This window comes from Wasmannia auropunctata, unplaced genomic scaffold (assembly GCF_000956235.1).
Source record: "Wasmannia auropunctata unplaced genomic scaffold, wasmannia.A_1.0 LD333475.1, whole genome shotgun sequence".
Lineage (NCBI taxonomy): Eukaryota > Metazoa > Arthropoda > Insecta > Hymenoptera > Formicidae > Wasmannia > Wasmannia auropunctata.
Window position 1 is genome coordinate 51,596 of NW_012029415.1, and position 22,449 is coordinate 74,044.

Below are 22,449 nucleotides of genomic sequence, written 5' to 3' on the forward strand. Positions count from 1 at the left end.
ATCACGACGCCGGAAGATCCGGCGCCTCTATTACGGATTCCGTCATTGAGGTAAGACAGAGAGGAAGAGCTGATAGAGGGAGTTGATAGAGAGGGTTGAGCATAGAGGGGTGGAGAGGAAGGGAAACTCGCACCGAATGCTTGTGCAACGTTTGATTGGACGCAGTGAGACCTTTAGAACAATGCGATCCGATGTAAACAATGTAACCGATGTATGATGTGTGAAACGTGTCTCTGTTTGTTGAATAAATATTGACTTCTGCGTCCTTCCTACTCAAAGTAACGTCTGTGAGCATTGTCGCAGAAAACGGAATATATCCTTGGAGGTATTATTAAGATCATTCGCGATAAGGTAATGTATTAACGCGTGCGTGTATGTACGATAACGAAGATTGATAGGTAAACAAAACAATTCGTTAATTTTACGTTAGATCGATGATGAAAACGACGAGATGGTGCGCTAAACGCCGAATGTTCTCCGCACCATCGTCGGAACAATAGCGAGTTTCGGGACAGAAGATGCCAAGAGTTAGTCGGCCGGAGACGCGGTAATATATGTCGGAGTAATTTTCCCGGCAATATTCCCAGAAATTTATGGGTTATTAATTTTATGAACCTCCGGCTATCCTCGCCTCTAACCGCCCGCACGTGTCCCTCTCGGTAATATCTCTATTATGACTGACTGCGGTCGATCTTACGTGCGCTCGTCCCCGCCTCATCCCCCTCATTATTACAGACTCACCAGATTCTCGTTTTACTTCGTTGACACTTTATTATACGCAAAATCATTTCATGCAAGTCGGAACACTTGTGCCCGTAATACGTTTCTAAAGAATTTCAGAATGCTTGATTTGTTAGCGGCGTATTCATTATGGCTTTTAACTTTTAAATTGAAAGTATCGCGCGTTTGGTATAAAGTACCGAACATACTTTTAATAAGTAAATATATAAATTATGTTGACAAGTATATAATTATATTTTGAATATCTTTAGAGTATCAAATATGACTACATTACTCCCAAAACTCTGGATTATCTTTCTTCGTTTGTCTATTTCTATTAGAACCGCATACCTATATGTTGTACTATTTTCGACCATGCGCAAATTAATAGATTGAACGTATAGATGCTTTAACGATATAATCAAGCGAGCCACGAAAAAAACTAAATTGATTTCATCAGTCTGCAGCGTTGTCTCTTAAAAGCTCTGGTATAAATAAGTTGCAAATTAACAGCGTGTGAATATTTATTGCTAAATACGTTACTCTAAACTTAAAGTTGCTGTTACTACTATTTCTGCTACAAATTAACGGCTATTTATTTGTTTTTGGTTTTTTATATTTAATTTTTCATATTACTAATATTATTTATCTGATTAAAGATCTCAATATATTTAATAAAAATAGCTGATGTGAAAAAAATGAAGTGAAAAACATGAGAATTAAAAATATTCCGATATTTGTGCACACAACATTTTCTTTAATTCTACTTACAAAATCGGCGCTTGATTGTTTCATTGCAATATAAAAATAAGTTGCATATAAAAATAAACGAAGCGACTTCGTGATATTTATTGTTAAAGTTGTTGAAGTCTCGACAATTGCGTTCATTGTGCACAAGTACTCGCAAACGAACACACGATCGATCCTTAAAAAGGGGGATGAAATTCTGATCCTCCGGCGGTCTTATCGGTTTGTATAGGGCTTTCGGGCATCGTTATGTGTCGTCTAAGGCGCTCAACCCCGCAATAGCAGAGGTGTGTGCAGCTTCGGCATGTGATATGCCATGCGTGGTATTTGTGTGTATTGACTCTCGTTCTCGTGCACGTTATATATATTGTCGATTCACGAGCGCCGTGATACTGAAGGGAGATTTGGCCCTACCTAATCGTTATCTGCGGAGGGTTGCGAGATCACACGCCTTCTAGGTATTGTACTCACCTCTTACACCACCCCCGTGCTCCATTGCCCGGTGCCAAACGCATCGTCCTTTATTTCGAGGTAATGTTGCGCGATAACAACCAAAGCTTCGACTATCCAAGAGCTAAACTTAGGAATGTCCCGGGGGAAGGATTATTGGTACAGTCGACAGGTTTTTAAAGAGAATGGGCAATCGGGAAGAAGCATTGGAATCGTGTTACAGTAGTTCTCATTTCAAGTTTTACTGCGTGTTTCTTTTATATAAAGTATCGCAGAAAATTTTTAATCAGCACATGACGTTCGTTAAATTGTAGTTGACTGTTTTGTAATAAGATATTAGTTTCTTAATAAGAGATAGTTTAACGGTAAATATTAAGGTATGCTTAATACGAAAGGCAAAATGTTGATAAAATTATCGACAAGATATATGTATAAAATTACGCTATTACAATTTGACGTTGAAAGGAAATTGTATTATTATGTGACTTCTTTGGATTGTTACTTCCACGATCTTTTCTGTGCAATTTTGTAGCAGCGCCATTGCCATCGCTGCGTCGAACGCTTTATCTTGGGGTAATGTTGCGTGATAACAACGAACGGGTGGAATCGTCCCAGCGGGACGATTATTAGTGCCGCCTGTAGTTTCTTGAAGACCGACTAGTCGATAAGGAGCCACGAATTATTATTCTCTAGCTGAATATTTCTATCTTTAATATCTTCAAATTAATTGCATATTAATTATTCCAACCATTTTTGCTGCATTGTTACATCTTTTTTATATGTAAAATCAATATTTATTTTTATTCCACGATTTTATTCTTCTCAATAAATATTTTCGAGATATAAATTAATTAACTTAACTTTTCTTTAAATTGTATTAAAAATTTTGTTAACATAATTTTGATATTTGAGTATTAAATTTTATAAAATTTAATACTCAAATATTATTTGCAATATATGCGAAATATTTTGTCCGCGTACAAACGACGTTGTGTGCTATAATCATATCACATCGGAGAAAGAAGCGGCAGCAAGTGCAATTGCCATAAAAGAGTTTTGTGCGTCCTTAGTATCCTCGTTCCAGTGTTTCCTTTCAACAAATATTATCCCGAGCGTCCACTTCACACGGATAGAAGAACGGCAAACAGCCAAGGAGAAGGAAAAGATAGATAGACAGAAAGATAGATAGAGGGAGGGGGAGAGAGAGAGAGAGAGAGAGAGAGAATGCTTTTCAGTAACTTGATTCTCTGCAAAATATGCAGCATAATAAAGTGCACACGGTGGGAGACTGAAGTTTCTAGAAAATAAAGAAGAGTCGAGTACGCAGTCAGGATTGGATGTGACCTGTGTGCCTACCTTGCCCGGCTACTTATGTCTCTCTTCGGGGCTTACCGCCACTTGTTGGGTTTATCGGGGTAGGAACGTGAAGGAGAGTAAGGCGAAACAAGTCCGTCGAGTAGGATCGCTGAGAGTAGTGAAAGATGAATAGAATCGTTGCACTGCGTGCGCTTTCGAATGATGCCGCCCAGTCGTCACGACAGGCAAGAAGAGCTACTTGTGAAAAATGGATTTCGATGAAAACTTAACAATACCGCCGCTTTCGGCTCTCTGCATTTGTTATTTCAAATGCGCTTGGAAGGCCGTCTATATCTTGTCCTAGCTCGATTGACATGATTTTCAATCAGCAGACACCGCAGATGTATAATATTATTTGACGTTGTAGGAAGAAATTTGATTTTAATCGCGATAGATGTATTTCATAGATATTAAAAAAAAAGTTCGCTGGCTAGGAAAATTTCTCATTGACATACTGCAAATTAACCGCGCTGCAATTTTCTATTCGAAAGCACCCTTTTAAAGTCACGTACGTTATATATGGAATGTTTCGCAGAGAAGAAAGTAACCGAAATTTCACAGTAACACAGTTAAATGGTTGTTATGCGGGTGGGAAAGGGGAGAACGCTATCTCCATAACGATCGATTTCCTTGAAGCGTGAATTTGCGAACCATCACCGACGATTTTACCATGGCAGCGATGCGGTAGTGAGATGGGACCGAGGGTGGAAAATAGTAGACGAGAGATAGAACTCGTTCGACTCCATAATTTGACTCGAAATTGCTTACTTCCGGCGTAGTTACATACTTACGACAATGTAATTGCATACTTATAGCAGTGGCTTTCATCTCGCCGAGCCGTTTCAGCTGAGTAATATAACAATAATAGCTGTGTTATTATCATCATTACAATGTCTTTAAGATTGTCGTAAATATTCTTTAACGTTCTGTGAAGATCTGAAAAAAATTAAAAGGTCCATCTTTTCGTATTTGATTTTAGCGAATGATTTTGTAAATACATTTGCTATCATGCGTCTCTATATTTATAATTAATTTTGTAATCATATAATTTTTCATATATAGTTAAAAATATATACATATTATGTCAATATATTTTATAATATATATTATATTATAAAATATATTACATAAAAGTATTTATAAAATGTAGCATAATCTGGTAACGAATCTACTATTTCGCAAAGAAAAATTGAGTTGTTTTTTATTATTATTTAAAATATGATTTTCTTGACGCTATTTTTTTAACAGTTGATAAGACTGTTGTTTAGAAATGTTCATTTTTGGAAAAAGGGTTTGCGCACGGTGAATATTAAAAGATGGATAATAAAGAGAGAGGATTACACGATTCCTGAAATAATTACTACTTTATTATATACGAATACCATTCATACGTCGCAAGTGAAAAATATTATGTATTCGAAGATCGAGAAGGGAGCCCGCTTATTTTCTCGACACATTTTATTATGTAATATAAACTTATGTGTTATACATCGCTACATATGCTTTGGCTTAATCACTAGTCCTATCGGCTATCCTTATCGGCTAGAATGCACAGTGACTTGTACAGAATCATCATCGTGGCACTCCACATACTCCTCCATTGATCTGTCATTGATTTGTCATTGTCACGTAACGCCGGTAACGCGCGAAAGAGGAAAAGATGAAAATGCATTTGTATATTGTAATAAATATTTGATGGTAAACAAAACTTGCAAAAAATTATAGTAGTTGTCGTTCTTTCTGTAAAGAAAAGACCGAATCTATTCCGTAAAGAACAGACTGTGAATTATATTGTGCACAAATTATAAAAAAAAATTAAAGTAATCATAATTAGTACAATTAGATATGCTATTAAAAGCACGCATATATAAGTATTTGTGACACTCAGAAAATTTTGATTGAGATCGTGATCGCGTATTGTTAAACTCGAACAAAGAAAAAGATTTCAAGTTATTACAGTCTCTGGCGGAAGCGAATTTTCTGATTCAATTGCATCGAGCCAAGCGCATCAAACTCAAACACATTTATCTACAAATTTATTTGCATCGTTATTTCAAGCATATCCACTCCTTTCCTCTTTCTATGTCACAGAAGCTCTCATGTCACGAAAGCGTTCCCGTTTAGTTTACAAATTTATCCTTAATGCATCTAACTGCGAGACGGCAACGGCTCGGTCCTCCTTCCTATACATATATATCTGTGTATGCGTGCGTGGATGTGTTTGCGTGCACGTGTATGTATGTGTATGTGTGTATACCGAGAAATGAAAAGCGGCTCTCTTATCACCGTGCTGCATTGTTTCATGACAGATTTTACAATACGCCGGATAGATTTCCGGTCTCAGGGATTAGCCTGGCTTGATATTTGATCTCATCCGCGCGCTTCCGCCGTCAACGGCTTTCTCGAGAGATTCTCTCTTGCGAAGATCAGCCGCTAATTATCGCAAACGATCGGATAATACGAAAACGCCCTAAATACGTCGTAATTAAGATTATCGATCCTCGTCGTGTGTTTTCTTGTTCTGTTGTGTATTTGTGCTCCAAAGATATGTAGGTTGAAGAGTATTATATTTCGCTTGTAAAACGCATACCGGAGACTGTTGTTAACGAATTTTAACGAAGGATTTTTTCTTGACGGAGACAGTTCTTTCCTTCGAGAAAATTTCGACCACGGTACGGTCATCTCGGTTTTCGTATCCAGTTTTTGTCCGGTAGCTATTGTATTATTTCCATCGTACAAGGACTTTCTAAACTATTTCGAAAAGCTTTCGAAAAGCTTTAATAACTTGGAAATTTTAAAAAAAGATCTTAGCACGAGCAGAAATTGTATTTGTATAAAAACGATATATCATCTTATGAGTACATCTATTAGAGTATTGTCCAAGATGTGTGCGGATTTTTCGTATCTTTATTTAATATCGTTTAAAATACAGTAATAGGAGTTTTGTGAAGTATGAGATAATTGTGGAAGCTGTTACGTTACCACACGGCAATTTGCGATTAAAAATTTTTACGCGTAATCGAGTTCTCGCCATGTTTATCCATTACCATCGCAAAGATTGGTCTTTCATATTAGTTTACAGCGGAACGGGCAAACGTAGATATTATATGCGGCAGTATACGAGTTGTACAGTACGTTACATTTTCCGCTCGTACCATTCTTTTCCAGGCAGCGTGCTTACTTCGTGTTTCGCGGAAGTCAAATTGTAGCAGGAAAATCATTATCATTATGTAACATCAGAAATTAATTTCAAAAATGTATACACTATTTAAACCGTAGCAGTGCACACACACAGCAATAGATACAGTTCGTTTTTCTGTCGAAATTAATACCTCCATTAAAATAAAAAGTCGTAAGAGTTATAAGTATTTTAGCTATGTAGACTTTTATCCTGGCCGCATATGTAGCGCTAAATACAACCGTGCCATTTTACGTGTGTGTATGTGTAGATTAATTGTTGTTCCTTGTTTGTTACGTTCACCGTACTTCATTAGACAAATTATGGCTATTTTTAACATTTAATTTCATTGATCGTATCAAATTTCTCTCACGATCGATCAATCGCGTTTAATATGCTAAACGTCCAACGAGAATAGCAGCCGCTAGACGTGAAGGACAAGCCGTGCGTCAACATACGTCGCAAACGGAATTCAGCGTTGCACCCTTAAATCCATCCACCAAAGCGAGATTGCTTTTCGTTCTTATAATTTAAGTTTCGCATTTTCCACAACGCCGAGCTCCGCGTCGCGAGCGCGATTAATACGGGCCTAATAATTAACGATTAGACGTTAGTTATTAATTATTATTGTTAAATTTATGCCTAAGATATAATACACTCACCTAAGACGTACCTGATGTGATATCTTTGTAAAAATTTCCCTACCACGCCACGAGAGAGAGAGAGACAGACGAGAGAGTGAGACAGAGATGCAGCACTCTCGATGACGATGCAGAAAAAAAATAGAACCCGGTCTGCAGGTTCCTTCTTTATACGATATCCTTCGCCGATGCTGTCGTCGAGCGAGGAGACGCTTTGCGAAAAACATCCCCACGCGAAAACATTGTCTGGGATTTTATGCGAGCGCGCATCTCGTGCTGAAAATCGCCCTGACGTTTGTCCGATACATCCTACGCGGACATCGATCTTGTTTCTTCTTTTGCGCAAAATATTTTACTTTTATATTTTATTTTACTTGTTTGATCATTGCACAACATTTCGAAATTGTGATGTGTTTCTCGAGAAGGATATTTTTTGGCAGTGAAGTTACAGAAAGAGACAAGCTAAAGAGCAAAACTTTGAAATATATATATAATAATAATAAATAAGCTTAGATATAAAAAAATGATTTTTTTTGTTATTAGTCTTATTTAAAAGAATTCGATTACAAATTTTGTACGTGATTGTTTTCGTTCCGCGATGGGAAATAGTGGGCCGATAAAAACTTCGTTTTAAGTAATGCAGTACGTTTCGGGAAACGCCGGCTTAATCTCAGCGAGACTCCGGTGCTGCACGCGATGGTTGAATTTCACCGAGAAATTCTCGCACCTGAACGTGCAGCTCACCGATCACCACACTCGTACCGCGGTCCGTCATTTGTACTGGCGATTAAACTGTCAGCTTAATTGCACCTAACGTTTTTCTTCCGGAAAGTCGGTCCAATTTTCCAATTATGCCAAGGTTCCTTTCTTTTTTCGATCGCGTGCAAAGATTAGGCATGTTATTACCTCGTCCCGACGGTCGTTAAACCCGCTTTTGACGCGAGTAAAGTCGGGAATTAACTTAATTTTCAATAGCGATATATCATAATATATACGTTAAAATAATATATGTAAATTAAGGGAATATACAATCTCTTTCGAAGATGTATTAATGTGTCCATAATTTTATTATCTGCCATAAGATTTGCAGCTGATTACGAGTCATCACGAGGTAGAACTCTATAATTCAACTTGCACTAACAAAACATATACTCTAAATAGATACGTTACTTTTTCGCTATTCCACGGCGTTTTCGTCGAAACTTCGCCATAACAAATTCGACAAACAACGCCGATTGTTCAATTATTCTGAAAACAAAAAAAGATCGAAACGCCGTGCGCTCGGAGTGAAAATCGAGCCTCAAACGCATTTTAGTGATACACGCGGAAACGCGATACGACGCGAGTCAGCTATTCGAATTTCTCTTTGGCAATCTTTGTGTTTTTCAATATTCGCGGTTCGAGCGACACACACCTGTATGTGTACGTATCGCACAGGACGAACGTGACATCAAACGACAATAAATGCAAGCGAGTAAAATAAAGCCGCTGCAATGTATATGCGATAATGCTTCTCCGCTTGTTTGCCGCGAAAATATGCAATGGTTGCGAATACTAATTGTAATGAAATATATTATACCGTTCGATTATATGACTCGACGCTCTTCCTCGTCACGGCCATTCGTTTAGGTATATATCAAACAGGATTTAATAGCAATGGGATTACGCGAAATTACGTCATGCATGATCATTATAGTCGTCTGCGTAAATGCACATGGTATTATCGTCCGATGCCAATGTAATCGCTGCAGTTACTAATTCTTTTACCTTAAAATATCAGATATTGTTTATGAATTTTCGTGTAACGCATATTGTCAAATCACGCAGATCGCTACTCCCGTTCTAAAGTATGACATATCTCACAAATACACCTCTAGTCATGTTGCGGTGACTATTGTACGTGACTATTGTGTATGTGTGTGTGTATGAGAGAGAGATATATAAAAAAGATATTCTTCTTCAGCTTATATAATTTTTCCATTTATCGAATTTCCCATATTTAATCATCATATTCGCGTCCCAGCGTGCGTTTCTCGCATAAGTCACTCCTCGCTCGTCTTGCCCGTCTTTGGCTTACACGACCTGTCGTCCGTGAGCGAGTCACTTTGGTACACGTGTTCGTGGAAGGGGACCGACGCGAACGATGACTACCAATGATAGTCGATGATCGGCTTACTCTCCGAGCACGGATTGACGCTACCGCACCATTTGGTCTCCTTCAGCGGCGGACACAGTGCGCCACCCCGGCGCGGCTTTATCGTGACTTTCCGCGTCCTCTGGGTCTCGCCCACCCCGCAGCTGCGACTGCACGCGCTCCACGGGCCCCATTCGCCGACCTTGCAATCTCTCGGTGCACCTGGAATCACGAATGCAATTATTCCGCTCGAGCGGATGAGCGAGCTCATGTCTAATCTCGCGACGTGCAGGGAAATCCTCGGGGTAGATAACCACGATCTTCGGAATAGGTGACCGCAACGAAAATCGAGGAAATTTCCTGGCTTTAAATTTTGCTTGAATAGTTCTCTTTTCTTACAAAATTTAAAAAAGATATAAAAAATTCTTTCATGGGCCGAGGAATTTAGAGATTTAATTAGTTGATATTAATTAAAAGTATATAATCTACAGTTAAAAATTTGAAGATCCGATTAAAGATTGGTCCATTGTTTCTATTTTTTTTTAAAGAGTCAACAGCTGAATTGAATTTAAAATGCAATGATTTTAGAGTTAAATAAATCGTAAGAGTCAATTCGATTCAGCTGCTGACTCCTAAAAAAAAAAGGAATCTTTAATAGGATCTTCAAATTTTTAACTAAACTAGATTATATACTTTCAATTAATATCAACTAATTAAATCTCTAAATTCCACGGCCCTTAAAAGAATTTTTTATATCGATCTCTTTTAAATTTTGTAAGCAAAGAGAACTATTCGAGCAAAATTTAAAGCCAGGAAATTTTCTCGATTTTATTGATATTAATTTATGATTTTGTTAAATTTAATAAATGGATTTGTAATCTGATAATTATTATTATCAGCTCGTACAATATTGTTATGTGCATGCGAGACTCTCGTACATGAAGAAAAATTTGCATCGATGTAATACGGAAACCGGAACAGCGGACAAACGCGAGACAGAAGATACAGAGTGGAGGACACAACGCGAATGGGTGAGACAGGAAAGGGTGCGAGGGAAAGGGGGAGAGCGCGGAAGCGTGCTTTGATCATTTACGCGGGAAATATGGCTATTGAGAGCGCTCGGCTTTTGCATTAGCTACTGTCAATAAAAAAAACTGTACCAAGGGGTTTGTCCTTCCGGTGCACAGTGTCGTTTAAAGAGTTAATTAGAGGCTCGATTAGATAGCAAAAGCGAAGGTTCTACGAAGGTTTCGAAAAACATTTTGAATTATGTCCGTAATCGTCGTTCGCCGGATTAGTGGAGATCAACAGGGTAGCTATTGATAGCGTTAGCGATAAAGTATCACTATATATATATATATATATATATTACACCGTCTCACCACATTTTGCTCGCGCGAATAGAGAAAAGCTGGCTTTACAAGATAATATATAATTCTAAACTAATTAAATAGAATCGGATAACGCTTTGCCCTAATTCAATAATGCTACGGCTTAAATTCGATAATATGGATCATTGCTCTTATAGATAATTTATAGATGAGAATATGATAAGTAAAATATTATTATTAAAAAAATATTATACAAAATTTAAATACAAATAATCAAACTTGAGATCATATTTGAGATATTTGAGAATTTTCGTCGTATAATACTTACGTGTTCTAACTCGTTTGCCTTTGGATGTCAATCCGTGATGCTTCATCCTGAATCTGTGTTGGCGCTGATCCGCCGAGTTGGTCACGTTGTTCACGAATGAGTAGCCCGTACTCGACACGTTCGACACGTTGGCAATCTTCCTCTGAATATCCTCGTAGATTTGCGCCTTCTGCGTCTCCGCTGTTTGCCTGTACGTCTGGTAATATGGCCAGTCGGACTTTCCTGTGACCTCGCTGTACCTCATTTTACCGTCGACGGCGACCTTCGATGTTCGCGGTATCGCGGTCGCGGTGTACCTCGGTCTCTGCAGAGCGTACGACGTGGCGATGCTGTTGATGATCGCCGCCTTGTTGTCACGCGGAACGTCCGTCACGACTTGCTGGCCGCTCCCGGTCGTGCTCCAGTATCTGTTATCAGAGAATTAAAAGACGAGATTGAGAAGAGAATCCGAGGAACTCCGAGTGTTTTCAGACAAAAGCACAGAGAATATAAATTAGTTAATTAGAATAAAGGAAATTGAGAATCTAAGTTAAAGGACCGTGGAATGCAGAGATTGGAAATTCGCGAAATTTTCGTAACTTTTGCAATTAACTGGAGTGCAATTAAAGGTGTACCGGTGTCGTGCGATAATTTCACGCAGCGTGCTCGACGATTATTAACATTTATATCATTGGTGTTGTACCCAATGCTATTGCTATACCCATTGCAATTGTGTCTTGTTTCGATGCGCGTGTTTTGACGGATCGAATGTATCGAATGCTTTAACACGAATCGACGGAATTTCCATTACTGTCCCGTCCATACACTCGCAATCAATACTCGATGAATATACATGCAGTCGGTCGGTGTGGTGCAGCGGAACGCCACAGTGTAGACAGCGCCTAGACAGTAATAAGTTGGACGAGCGTGTTAGGTAGCAATTACTAAATGGAACTGGCCAGGTATTAGTGGCGCGCTGAACTTGTCGGACCCCATTTGCTAAACATGTATGCATTACTTGTATAAAGCCGGAGTAATGCCTGCGCGTCGCGAGATGAAGTTGTTAATTAATTATTCCCGGGACAATAAAATTCGTGAACTCGCAAATAACAAAAATGGTCCGCGCTCACATAGTCGATTTGTCGACGAATTAATCCAATCAATATTACAATTGCAGCATCGTTACGACTTGTGCTTCAATTACACTGGCGATCAGATAAATTCACGTATAACGACCGTACATTAATATCTGGTTCTTTGCGAACAGCTAAATTTATTCGAGAAAAAATATGATTGAAACGTTGTAGAAAAAAGCAATAGATGTATATTCTCTTGACAGATTTAGCTACAATTTAAAACATGACAATTAATAAACATCAATTTAGAGTAATAAATAGTAGGAAATAAACGATTATATACAGAATGGATGCCAATTTCTCAAGCTAGCGCAGCCATTGTTTTTTCCGAAACGGCTAGAGGAAAAAAATCGGGATTTGCGCGATTAATTAGCGACTAAACAGGAGGTAATTTCTTATACGTAAATCCCATTCGATTGTGCTAAAGGGGCTGCGAGAAATTTTAATCTCAAGCTAATTACTTAAACATGACTTCGTTTTAATTTAGAGATTTATTATTGTTCATTAGTGTTTGGGCTACTGTTCCGATCAGATGATACCTCCTTGATTTTCGTAGCACGAATTCACTAGGGTGTGAAATCGGTCATTCGTTATGAACCGGCTACACAAGTGGTCTTCGTAGTTCTCGCCGGTACGTGCACTCCGACGAATCAAATTTAGCGAGCGGAGGCGTGTGAACGCGCGAAAACAATTTCGAGAATTGATTTACGGTTGGCATGTGGTGCACATAAGAGAGACAGAATCAAGGGGATTGTCGAACGGCAGTCCCAAAACTTGCGTTCCACGCGGAGAGAACTTATTCACCGTGCTTCCGTATCTCTCTGTTTTTCTCTTTTCCTCCTCTCGTGATTCTGTCAGCCGTATAGACTTCGTTCTTCATATATTCGCGCGCAACGAGATTTCATTGAAAATGTTTATTTTTATTTGATACAGGAAGGCTACATCTCTCGATGCAGATAGGACTAGCGTCGCTAGTCCGTGATGTTTGCGATTTAATTACTGTAGCGATTCGCAACATTTGCAATTCCGAACGTAATCGGTTAGAAAATTCCGTTTAAGTATGGTAATTACAAATTTTAATTTTAATTTGTGACCCAATTAAGCAATTACGTTTTGCAATATGTAGGCAATGCATATGCAATCGGTGCATATCAGTCCGTGGCAGAGCTACGAGACCGGAATTGTCTAATTATCACGGTTATCCTCTAATTACAAAGTTCATTGGCCCGCTTGCAGCGAGAACGGACAGATAAGATAAAATAATTTCCATACGTTTTCGTAAATCATCCATCAAGAATATTTCGTTACTTGTTAATTTGATTTCGTTGCATGTATAAGTCTTATATATAAGTTGTGTGTAATACCAATAGTCTCATTGGTATTAAAAATACCGCCGGCGCGGCACGTTTAGCATAATCGTATATTTTCTGCACGATAATTTGCATGTATGCAGATCCGGCATAAGTTTACTTTTTCCTACGCTTTAATATTCCTCCAGGAAGTTCCGAGCGGGGCTGGCCGCCGCTGAGCTAAGAACCGAGCTTATTATAGAGGTCGCCATAACTTTTTAATTAAACTGACCTACCATTACTCTACCGCTATTAACCGGAAACCCTAAACGAATGCACGTACCTCATTTGCCGTCTGCGAAACTCGTTGCCTGATTCGCGAACAGAAAATCGATCGTTTTTACACCGCAAATACTTCCGAGTTGTGTTCGACTGAATGCGTTCGAATGTCAACAATCTAATGACTAATCGATCGGCGTGTGGAACGACCCGTGGAATTTTACAATGGGAAATCGAACTATATTTGGATCTAATCGGCGACATTCTCGGCTCGAGCTTCGTTATTCCCTGCCGGGTTCGTGTAACGACATCGTCTCCGTCGATTATGGTCACGTCGCGCGTCTACAGGAAGTTTGGCAAAGTAGGGTAAACAGTATATAGTTGTTGGCAATCAGTATAGTCATGGGCGTGGGGAGAAGCACAGGAAATTGTCTTCGAGCGTTATTACCTTACTTCGTAACAAGAGAACATCTTTTGTGGAAAGCTGAGATAAAACTTGTCTAATCAATTTCTTTTTCAAGAAATTAACAGAAATTTACTTGGCTAAAATTTCGACCAAAAGTGTGCTAAATCTCTTATAAAATTAACGTCAACAATAAAAGAGAAAAGACACGAGTTTCAATGAATCTCCCCATTTCTTAGACGATAATATACATCAGCTTGTTTGAGGATACCTTTCATCGCGTGCCGCTTGCTTTTATCGATTTCTATTCTTCGGGCGTGGAAAAACATATTTGTTGCCATCGCGTCAGTGGGTCGAAGTGCCTCGTTATCGCGAGGCGTCGAAACTTATTGCGAGTCGTTAGACCACGTACGAAACCACGTAATCATTTTATTTCGTAGTGGCGGAGAAAAAGTATCGCGTATTCACGCACATTATATACGCGCGTATTCTCGAGTTTCGTTCAAACGGAAGCCAAACGGCCCGTTGACAATGATAATATGTAACGTCATCGCCGCTGCAGTTCGCGCTCTTATGAGGATTTCGATCCACCGCAACATTGTCGACGCAGTGATTTATTTTAACGTTCCTCGCGCGCGCTCTGGAATTTACAAGCGATGGACTTAATACGCGGGAGAACGCAATACAATGGACGCCGGTGAATTAATTGCGCGCTAATGCGCTTGCATTTGACGGCAAGGGACTTTGAGCGTTAATGCATGCACTTCGTTGTTGGTCCTGGATTTTAGTTCCATTGTACCTCGTTCTCGTTATGCATTTGTTCGCGATATGCATAATATAGCATTATTCCTGTAAAAGCCGTTATTTTCGCCGATATATTTTTTTTCAACCGGGCATGAAACGTGAATTATGATATCGCAGTTGCGAGTTTCGCAACAAGTTTTTTCCGCGAATAATTTATTTTCAGTTCGTTTGGATGGCTTATTTTGCCATAAATTAATTATTCACGTTTCTGCGCACGTATATATATACGCTCGTTCTGTAACACGGGAAAATCCAAAGTGCAATCAAGAACCAGAAAAAAGAGCAGCTCGGATTTCCGGAAATATTTAAGAGATACATGATATTGCTCAATATGAGTGGAAAGTATGGTGGAGATTTCCAACATTACGACAGTAATAGCATTTACATTTTGGATTATGCAGGCTGTTTCCGTATCTTCGTTCGCGCGGATTATCACTGAGCTCTCGTGCGAGATATGAAAAATGTTTTACAACATCGTGTCACACATGCACCGTACATGCACACGCAGTGTGCACGCACGTATGCACAAAAATCGTAATCTCCGCGAGAAAAAGAGATCGGGTTATTTGCTACGATATCATCGTAGATATTTTACCACACCATTGACACTGATAGATTAAGATACGCAGAGGCAGGCTATCTTTCGGACGAAACGGGCGTCTTGGGTGAACGAATTTTAGTTTTAGTCTCTTTGACCTCGCGTGCGCTGCTGAAAAATGCGCGCGGGAAAATAAATTGCCGGTGGCGGAAAATAAATTACCGGGCGCATTACGATTGCCGCATGTTCACGACTCCCCTCCCCCGTATCGTCGGGGAAACGCGGAGGCAGGAGGCAACGGGCGATACCGCCTAGGCACGTCGTCCGTTATAGTTACTTCTTGTTACACTCACTCTCCGTTTATCGCAGTAAATTCATTGGAACGTGCCGTATGCCAGTTCACAAATGGGCACCACCACTGTTGGGCGCGATGGGGATTTACGCGGTCGTGCATGCCTTTTGCGATGTGTACGCGGTTATCATTCTCCGGTAATTAGCTTTATGATTGCGTGAAAGGCGTAAACGCACACGTGAATTTAGCGCAGGGAAATTATTGAATTTGCGGGAATCCATAAAGTTTCACGGTATTTCAACGCGTGGTAAACGCATCGTATATTATTCTTTTGAAACGTTTGACAAATTTTATTCCTAATTCGTTCAATTACTTTAAAATTAAATGGTTCCACTGGCAGTTCTGACTTCCACTGACTCTACATTCTTATATGATACGATCTAGAATATTATTTCCTGCTTTGTAAGAAAAGCAAGAGAATAATGCGAAAAATGTAGGCGATTTTCGGTTTTAAATCGATATGCAGCTTCTCATGTTATCGACGCAAAATACATCAGCTTTTCCTTCTCTCTCGAGCGTTGTTCCCATACATGCAAATATTCACACGACGATAACCGTCGAGTTTAACGTTGCTTTCGACAAGTTTGCACAATATAGCTTGACAGGTTTTTGACGGAAAATCGTCACTTCGGTCGAAGATTTAACTGAGCAAAATAATCTTTTGCAACGTTTTGCTCGGCGTTCACAGCTTAAATTCGAATACGCATGCAATTGCATTTTAACTGTAACGTCAATACGTTCTGACGTTCCTAGCATTTATGCGCAAGTAAATATATAATGGTACAATAGATGAAAAAAAAAATGTTTTCTCGCAAAAATAATACGCATGATACAGCATTGTTTATTCCTTTTTATTTTATACAATATTTGCATATTTTAATGGTTATCATATGCGAGATTGAATGCATGCATAAAAACGCTGTTTTTATTTTGATTTAGTCTTTTATTCCATTTTTCTCGCGTCATCGAAATTTGTTGAACTATTAACTTGTTTATTTGTACGATCATATCTATTGATATAATACCTGTTTGTAATTTGTTTCTCAAAACATCATAAAATATTGATGATGACAAAAGAGAGAAAAAAGCGTTTCGTTAATAGAAATTTTTATTGAAACAATTGCGAGTTATTTTCGTGAAAAGAATGTAATATAATAACGTGAATACACTATGCCAAAGAGCGCACAATATGTGGCTTCGGGCGTAAAAACTTTTAGCTAAATTGAAATATTGCTGAACGAGATTTACCTTTTATCACTAATATGCAGTTACTGTTACATATCGATGTTACTTTTTTGGGATATCCAAAATCGATTTGCGTGTGAACACGCATAATTTTAGAAAGACATTATCATTATTCTTCTTTTATGACGCAATTGTATACGTATAGAGTTCAATAAAATACAGAGATTTATTTCCTTCATAATAAAAATTAATTCTCTGCAATATTCAATGCAATCCTACAGAGATACAGCACGAACGGAGATACACAATTTTGTTTATTATATCGACAAGCTTTCCGCAAAATTAATATCCTGCTACGTCCTCCCTCGAAGAAAATCAACTCAATGGCTGTTCAGTAATGAGATATATCGTTGTCGTGGTCGCATTGTTCCAGCGAAACGCTCTTCCTAGTCCACGAGTCCCGGACTAGGAAATGACCAGGATGATCCGGTCGTAAGATTTAATCTGTTAAGACGAAGAGCAGGAAAATAGAAAGATCGGAGGGTCGCGTCCCAAAGGGGGGCAGCAGCAGTATCAGCGACAGCCTCGAAGGCACAATAGCAATTACCAGAAACGACGATCGTTCCTTGCCGAGTGGCCAGATAGCGTTGAATGGAATCGAATCTGCGGTAACGTTCCGAAGAGATTGGCTACCCGGCGCGCGGAAGGGGATGGGAGGGTTACACAGATCGATCTCGAGTGTCATCGAACGTAAGCTTTATCGATCTTGGCGGAGCCAGGCGCGTCAGCCGGATATTGGATGGATAAGGATACGAGAGGCCTATAAAGCGAACGCGCGGTCGGTCTTCACGCAAGGTGCACGCGATCAACCGCCGATCGTGTGTATCGATTCGATTGCCCCTCCGAGGCGTTTGTGGCCTTTTGTACGGCTTCGATCGGTTAATACATCAGTTATCGTGCCTTCGTTTTTTAGCGATACAGAAAGGGGCACGAAAAATGTAAACTAAAGATCTTTCGCCATTGATTTTTTGATCGAAGAGAATTAATTTTTCCTGAATAAAAATATTCAATGATTTAAAGACACTGCAGTATAGTTAGAAATACAAAAGAGTGTTGTATTATTTCCTTTTGAATATTGGTTTGAATTTTATTCTGATTGAGTTTATGTAGGAACGAGATAAGAAAACAACATGAATAGGATTCTTACTGATAACACACGATTGATAGATTAAAATATGTGCGGTATCATTTGTTTAGCAAATTACAGGAATCGGTATTACAGATATTTGTAAACGGATAATCTAATAAACGTGTGATTGAATATGAAAATTGTCTTTATTGCCATTCTTTTTTTTCAATATTTTCAAAACAAAATCTTGTCGGAATCGCTGTATTTTTCCTACATACAAATATTTTTTTCGCCATCTGTAATATTTCATACGCTCGACGCTCAATTGGCTTTGCGAGAAAATGTCCCCTCTATTTTCCCAATTTTGTCGGACAGCTTGATCGAAATTGGAGGTCATGAAAATCTCGCCCAGCATGTCCGCCCCGGCAAAGTAAAACAAGTATAAAACGTAGGAGACGATATAACAGCGAGCGGCGCGTTATAACGTTATTTTCAGGCTCCTCTCGTACGTTTCTCACCGTCGTATAGTGTCGATGTTTTCCGTCGGCCTGGCATTACCGCGAGCTCCGGCCGGATATTACAGCGAACCGCCGGATACGCTGTACGTATCGTAGAAATTGTCGCGAATCAGGACGTCCGCGAAAAGTAATATCGTAATCAGCCATCGGATGTCAAACGTACGTACATCCAACTGCTTCAGATGCAATGCGAAAAAGTCGTTTGGCTGTTGAGAAGCTTTATTGCACTTCTTTTTATGGTGCTTTAAGAACCCGACTAGAGATAAAAAGAAAAATGCAAATTATATTTAGGATTATAAAAATATACACTACACAAATAATGGTCCGAATACATGCGAATATTAGAATACGCAGTTATGGATCTTGCAAACTATAGGTATGCGGTACAATTAATCATTTAAAACTGAGAACCTTATCGATCGTGACTTCGATGTTTTTGTATTATAGAATTTTAACTGTATTAAGCTTCAAGTATGCTACTGTACTAATTGTGGGATACATAATTGTGGACATTTTGTATAGAAAGATCTGAATTAACAGTGATATTCAGATTTTTTTTAATAAGATGCTCCATAATCATTTATCTCACAATTAGTACAGTAGCATATTTTAAGGATTAATGAGGGTTAAAATCTTAATACATATATACATATATGTGTGTGTGTGTGTGTGTGTGTGTTGACTATATTAATTAAATTATTAAAAATATTTTCCCATAATTTCCTGTAATTTATTTTTAATTATAATAAAAATTCAATGGTAGAGTTGCCTCGGTGACAGGCAATGAATTATAAAGTTGAGTCTCAAAGGACAAAAAGGACATTTTTCAAACGCATTTGCGGATACAAGAAGACGCAAGATGTCGTCATATATACGTAATATCATAACGAAATAATAAATTTGTGTTTGAATCGGCCGACAAACCGACGAGGATCATATGACTCCCGCGGATGCGTAATGCCGTTATTGATAATCAATGGCTACATCGTACAATCTGACTAGTTGCGTTTCGCGATAAATTGCATTTGTGGCTCGAGGGTGACTTCGGTTGGCTTTTCCGTTCTAATAAAATTAAAAAAAAAACAAAAAAGAATGTTACTTTCATCATCACGTATGTACATACATACATACAACAAACATTTTGTGACCATCGATTAACTTTTCTTTTTTAAGCGTAATTACATATCTTTGATATATATCAGCTGCTTGCCTACAAAAGGAATATTACGAAATATAATTATATACACAGAAGTTACAGTTATTTATATATAATTAAATTAATGTTGGAAAATAATTTTATTTTAAATTTTTAAAAATTCTAAAGAGAAGGAAGAGAGGTATTATAATTATCATAATTAGGTTAATTATATTTCGGTTAAAATTATATAATGATTATTATTAAATTGCACTGGTAAATCGAGCGCTGTCAGTAAGTCATATAAATTTTATATCTAGAACCGATAACGTGGTATTAATACGATCATTTACTATTTATGATCTCTCAAATGAGAAGTTTTATTTCGAATTTGAAAATACAAACATTTTATTTTTACGCTGTGAGAAAGTGATCTTAAAACATCTCCATAAATTCTCTTTAAACTCTTATTCCTATACAATTGGAGCGAACAATGTTAGCAGTAATTCACAGTTTGCACCTCACCATGTATATATATATGGGAATAACAAGTAGGCAATTTTATTAGGGCTAATTGTAGAGACTTGAGAAACGTTATCGAAGTAATATGGAGAAAGTGGAAATTTGTGTTTCCAACAGATGAATTTTCTTCTAAAGGCGTATTAGGATATTTCCGTTCTATTATCGCGTAAATGTCATACGGAATTGTCAAATGTCACGGGGCAAGTCTGGCGATTTTTCCGAGTGTCGAGTAAGGACGACATCGTGAGAAGAAGACTCGCAATCTTCATGCGACCCTCCGCTCGAGTTCTCCATCGTAAAAGTTAAAGAGAGAAATAGAGCGAGAAGGTGCATGTTGAAGGGACAGACGAGAAATCTCGTAAGGGCATGAAGGGGCACTGCTGGAAGGCACAGAAGAACGATCCGAGTTCGTGTCATAAAAGAGAGTGGTGAAAGGCTGGACGGATCTAGTCTCGGGGCCTTTCATAAAGTGAGAGGAAAGCAAGAGCGTCCCGGGAGGAAAGGTCAATACTTTGGTAGGTGACAGTATTGGTCATTGCAAGGAAAAAAGTTTTTGTAAACATGTGTTGCAAGCGAATTGCAAAATGCATGGCAATTGAAGATGGAATTCTCGAAAGTTTATTACAATTTTTAGAACGTATATTATTTTTTTTTAGTGTTCGAAATTCTGTAATTTGCTTTCTTTTCCTTTTACATCAGAGATTCTTACATTACATCTTGTAAATTATTTAAAATCGAGAGTTAAATGTGTTTAAAAGAGCCTTATTCATAATCGATACTGTCATTTTTCAAAGTATGAACTTTTTCTCGGGCTATTATTTATATACTTTGTGCGTGGAATTACCCTCGATAAATATCTAATAGCAGCGCGTGTTTTGAGTCTTGTTGCGAGAAAATTGATTCAGTGTTTTACATCACTCTGTCATAAAATTTTATAATTTTTTACGAACATTTGCTTCTCTTCTCTTCGAGGGGAAAAAAAGCAAAATAGTAGTGTACATGAATAGCTTTTGGGCAGTGATGCCATTTCCAAAATTCGATATCGATATGCAAACGTTGTCGAGCGACCGTAATTTCTCCGAGATGGAATATACTTGACGCAGATGCGTCCATTGAATACATACTCGTCGCTTATGCAACCTTCTCTCGTCGGGAAGGAGACGTTTACTACCTATTCTGTATCTCCGAGCTTAAGAGCTTTGCCTTCGGGTGACACCCCTGGAGGAATTAAAACTTGAAGAGAAAGCATTAGGTAGCTAGGCTTAACGAACTGATTCGAACTTTGGAATTTTCATTCGGCGACTCTCTTATAAATCGTAAGTTTATGGGATAGTAGTAAGGCTACTTCTGTTTATCCATCTTAATCGAATAACAGTGTTTTAAGAAGATACAGAATACAGAATACAGAAAGAAATACGAGAGAATTGCCCTATTACAAGATGCATTTATTATAAAATTATTGCGATACTGTAGCATCTATTTAATAAAGGCGCTTTATGAATTGTAATAATTACTCATCTAATGGCTACTCTTTCTCTCTCTTTCTCTCTTCTTTATTTGAAATTATTTCATATCTCCAAACTGTAAAATATACTGTGTTATATAGATTATATTTATTAACACACGCGACGTTAAAAATATTCTACGTTTTAAAAATAACTAATTTTTTTTTAAATTTCTCGACTGATTTGATTGACCTACTCGAATTTGAACAAATTCGATAACGAGATCAAAAATGCAAGCACGTAGAAAGAAGGGAAAAAGGGTGGTTCTTTGATTTTGAAATCCACTTACCAAATATCACTTGTGGTAAAAAGCACGACTTTTCATTGCCGGAAATCCACAAAAAAAACGAAGTAGAAAGTTCATTTGGACGAAGAGAAAGATGAAAAAGACGGTGGAAGTGGAGGAAACGTACCTGTATCTCTGGGTGTCCATTTCCCTTCGTTCCTCGGCTATGGCTTCGTTTAGATCCCTGTTTGGATCGATTCCTCTGGGGGTCTCGCTGTTCGCTTGCAGATTATCATTGCTGACGAATTCCACCTCGACTTCGTCTTCGTGATACGATTCGGTCAGGGTGTACTCGCGCAGCTGAAACAGAAACACAGCGAGGGCGCTTTCAATCAGCGGTCCGACACCGATCGAATGAAAAAAAAAACCACACACATACGTATATATGTACATATACATATATCGCCGGTTTTCTGCACCGCGAAATATCGTGGGACATGCATATTTATGAAGGGAAATAAACGTGCTCTTCGAGAATTCATAAACGTTTCATTTCGTTTCACC

At 38.4% G+C, this 22,449-nt stretch overlaps 1 protein-coding gene and 1 long non-coding RNA gene across 2 annotated transcripts in view; one reads left to right on the forward strand and one right to left on the reverse strand.

Annotated features, from left to right (window-relative positions):
- Positions 1-22,449, forward strand: part of LOC105460011 — a 186,073-nt gene that overhangs the window by 11,782 nt on the left and 151,842 nt on the right. The gene's annotated exons all lie outside the window — the stretch shown is intronic.
- Positions 4,619-22,449, reverse strand: part of LOC105460010 — a 161,157-nt gene continuing 143,326 nt past the window's right edge. Inside the window, exons 5-7 of the mRNA XM_011706437.1 lie at positions 22,073-22,245; positions 10,886-11,292; positions 4,619-9,448 (exon numbers count right to left, since the gene is read on the reverse strand). Coding sequence (XP_011704739.1) covers positions 9,240-9,448; positions 10,886-11,292; positions 22,073-22,245 — 789 coding nt within the window. The 3' untranslated portion in view covers positions 4,619-9,239. The remainder of the gene's footprint in view (positions 9,449-10,885; positions 11,293-22,072; positions 22,246-22,449) is intronic.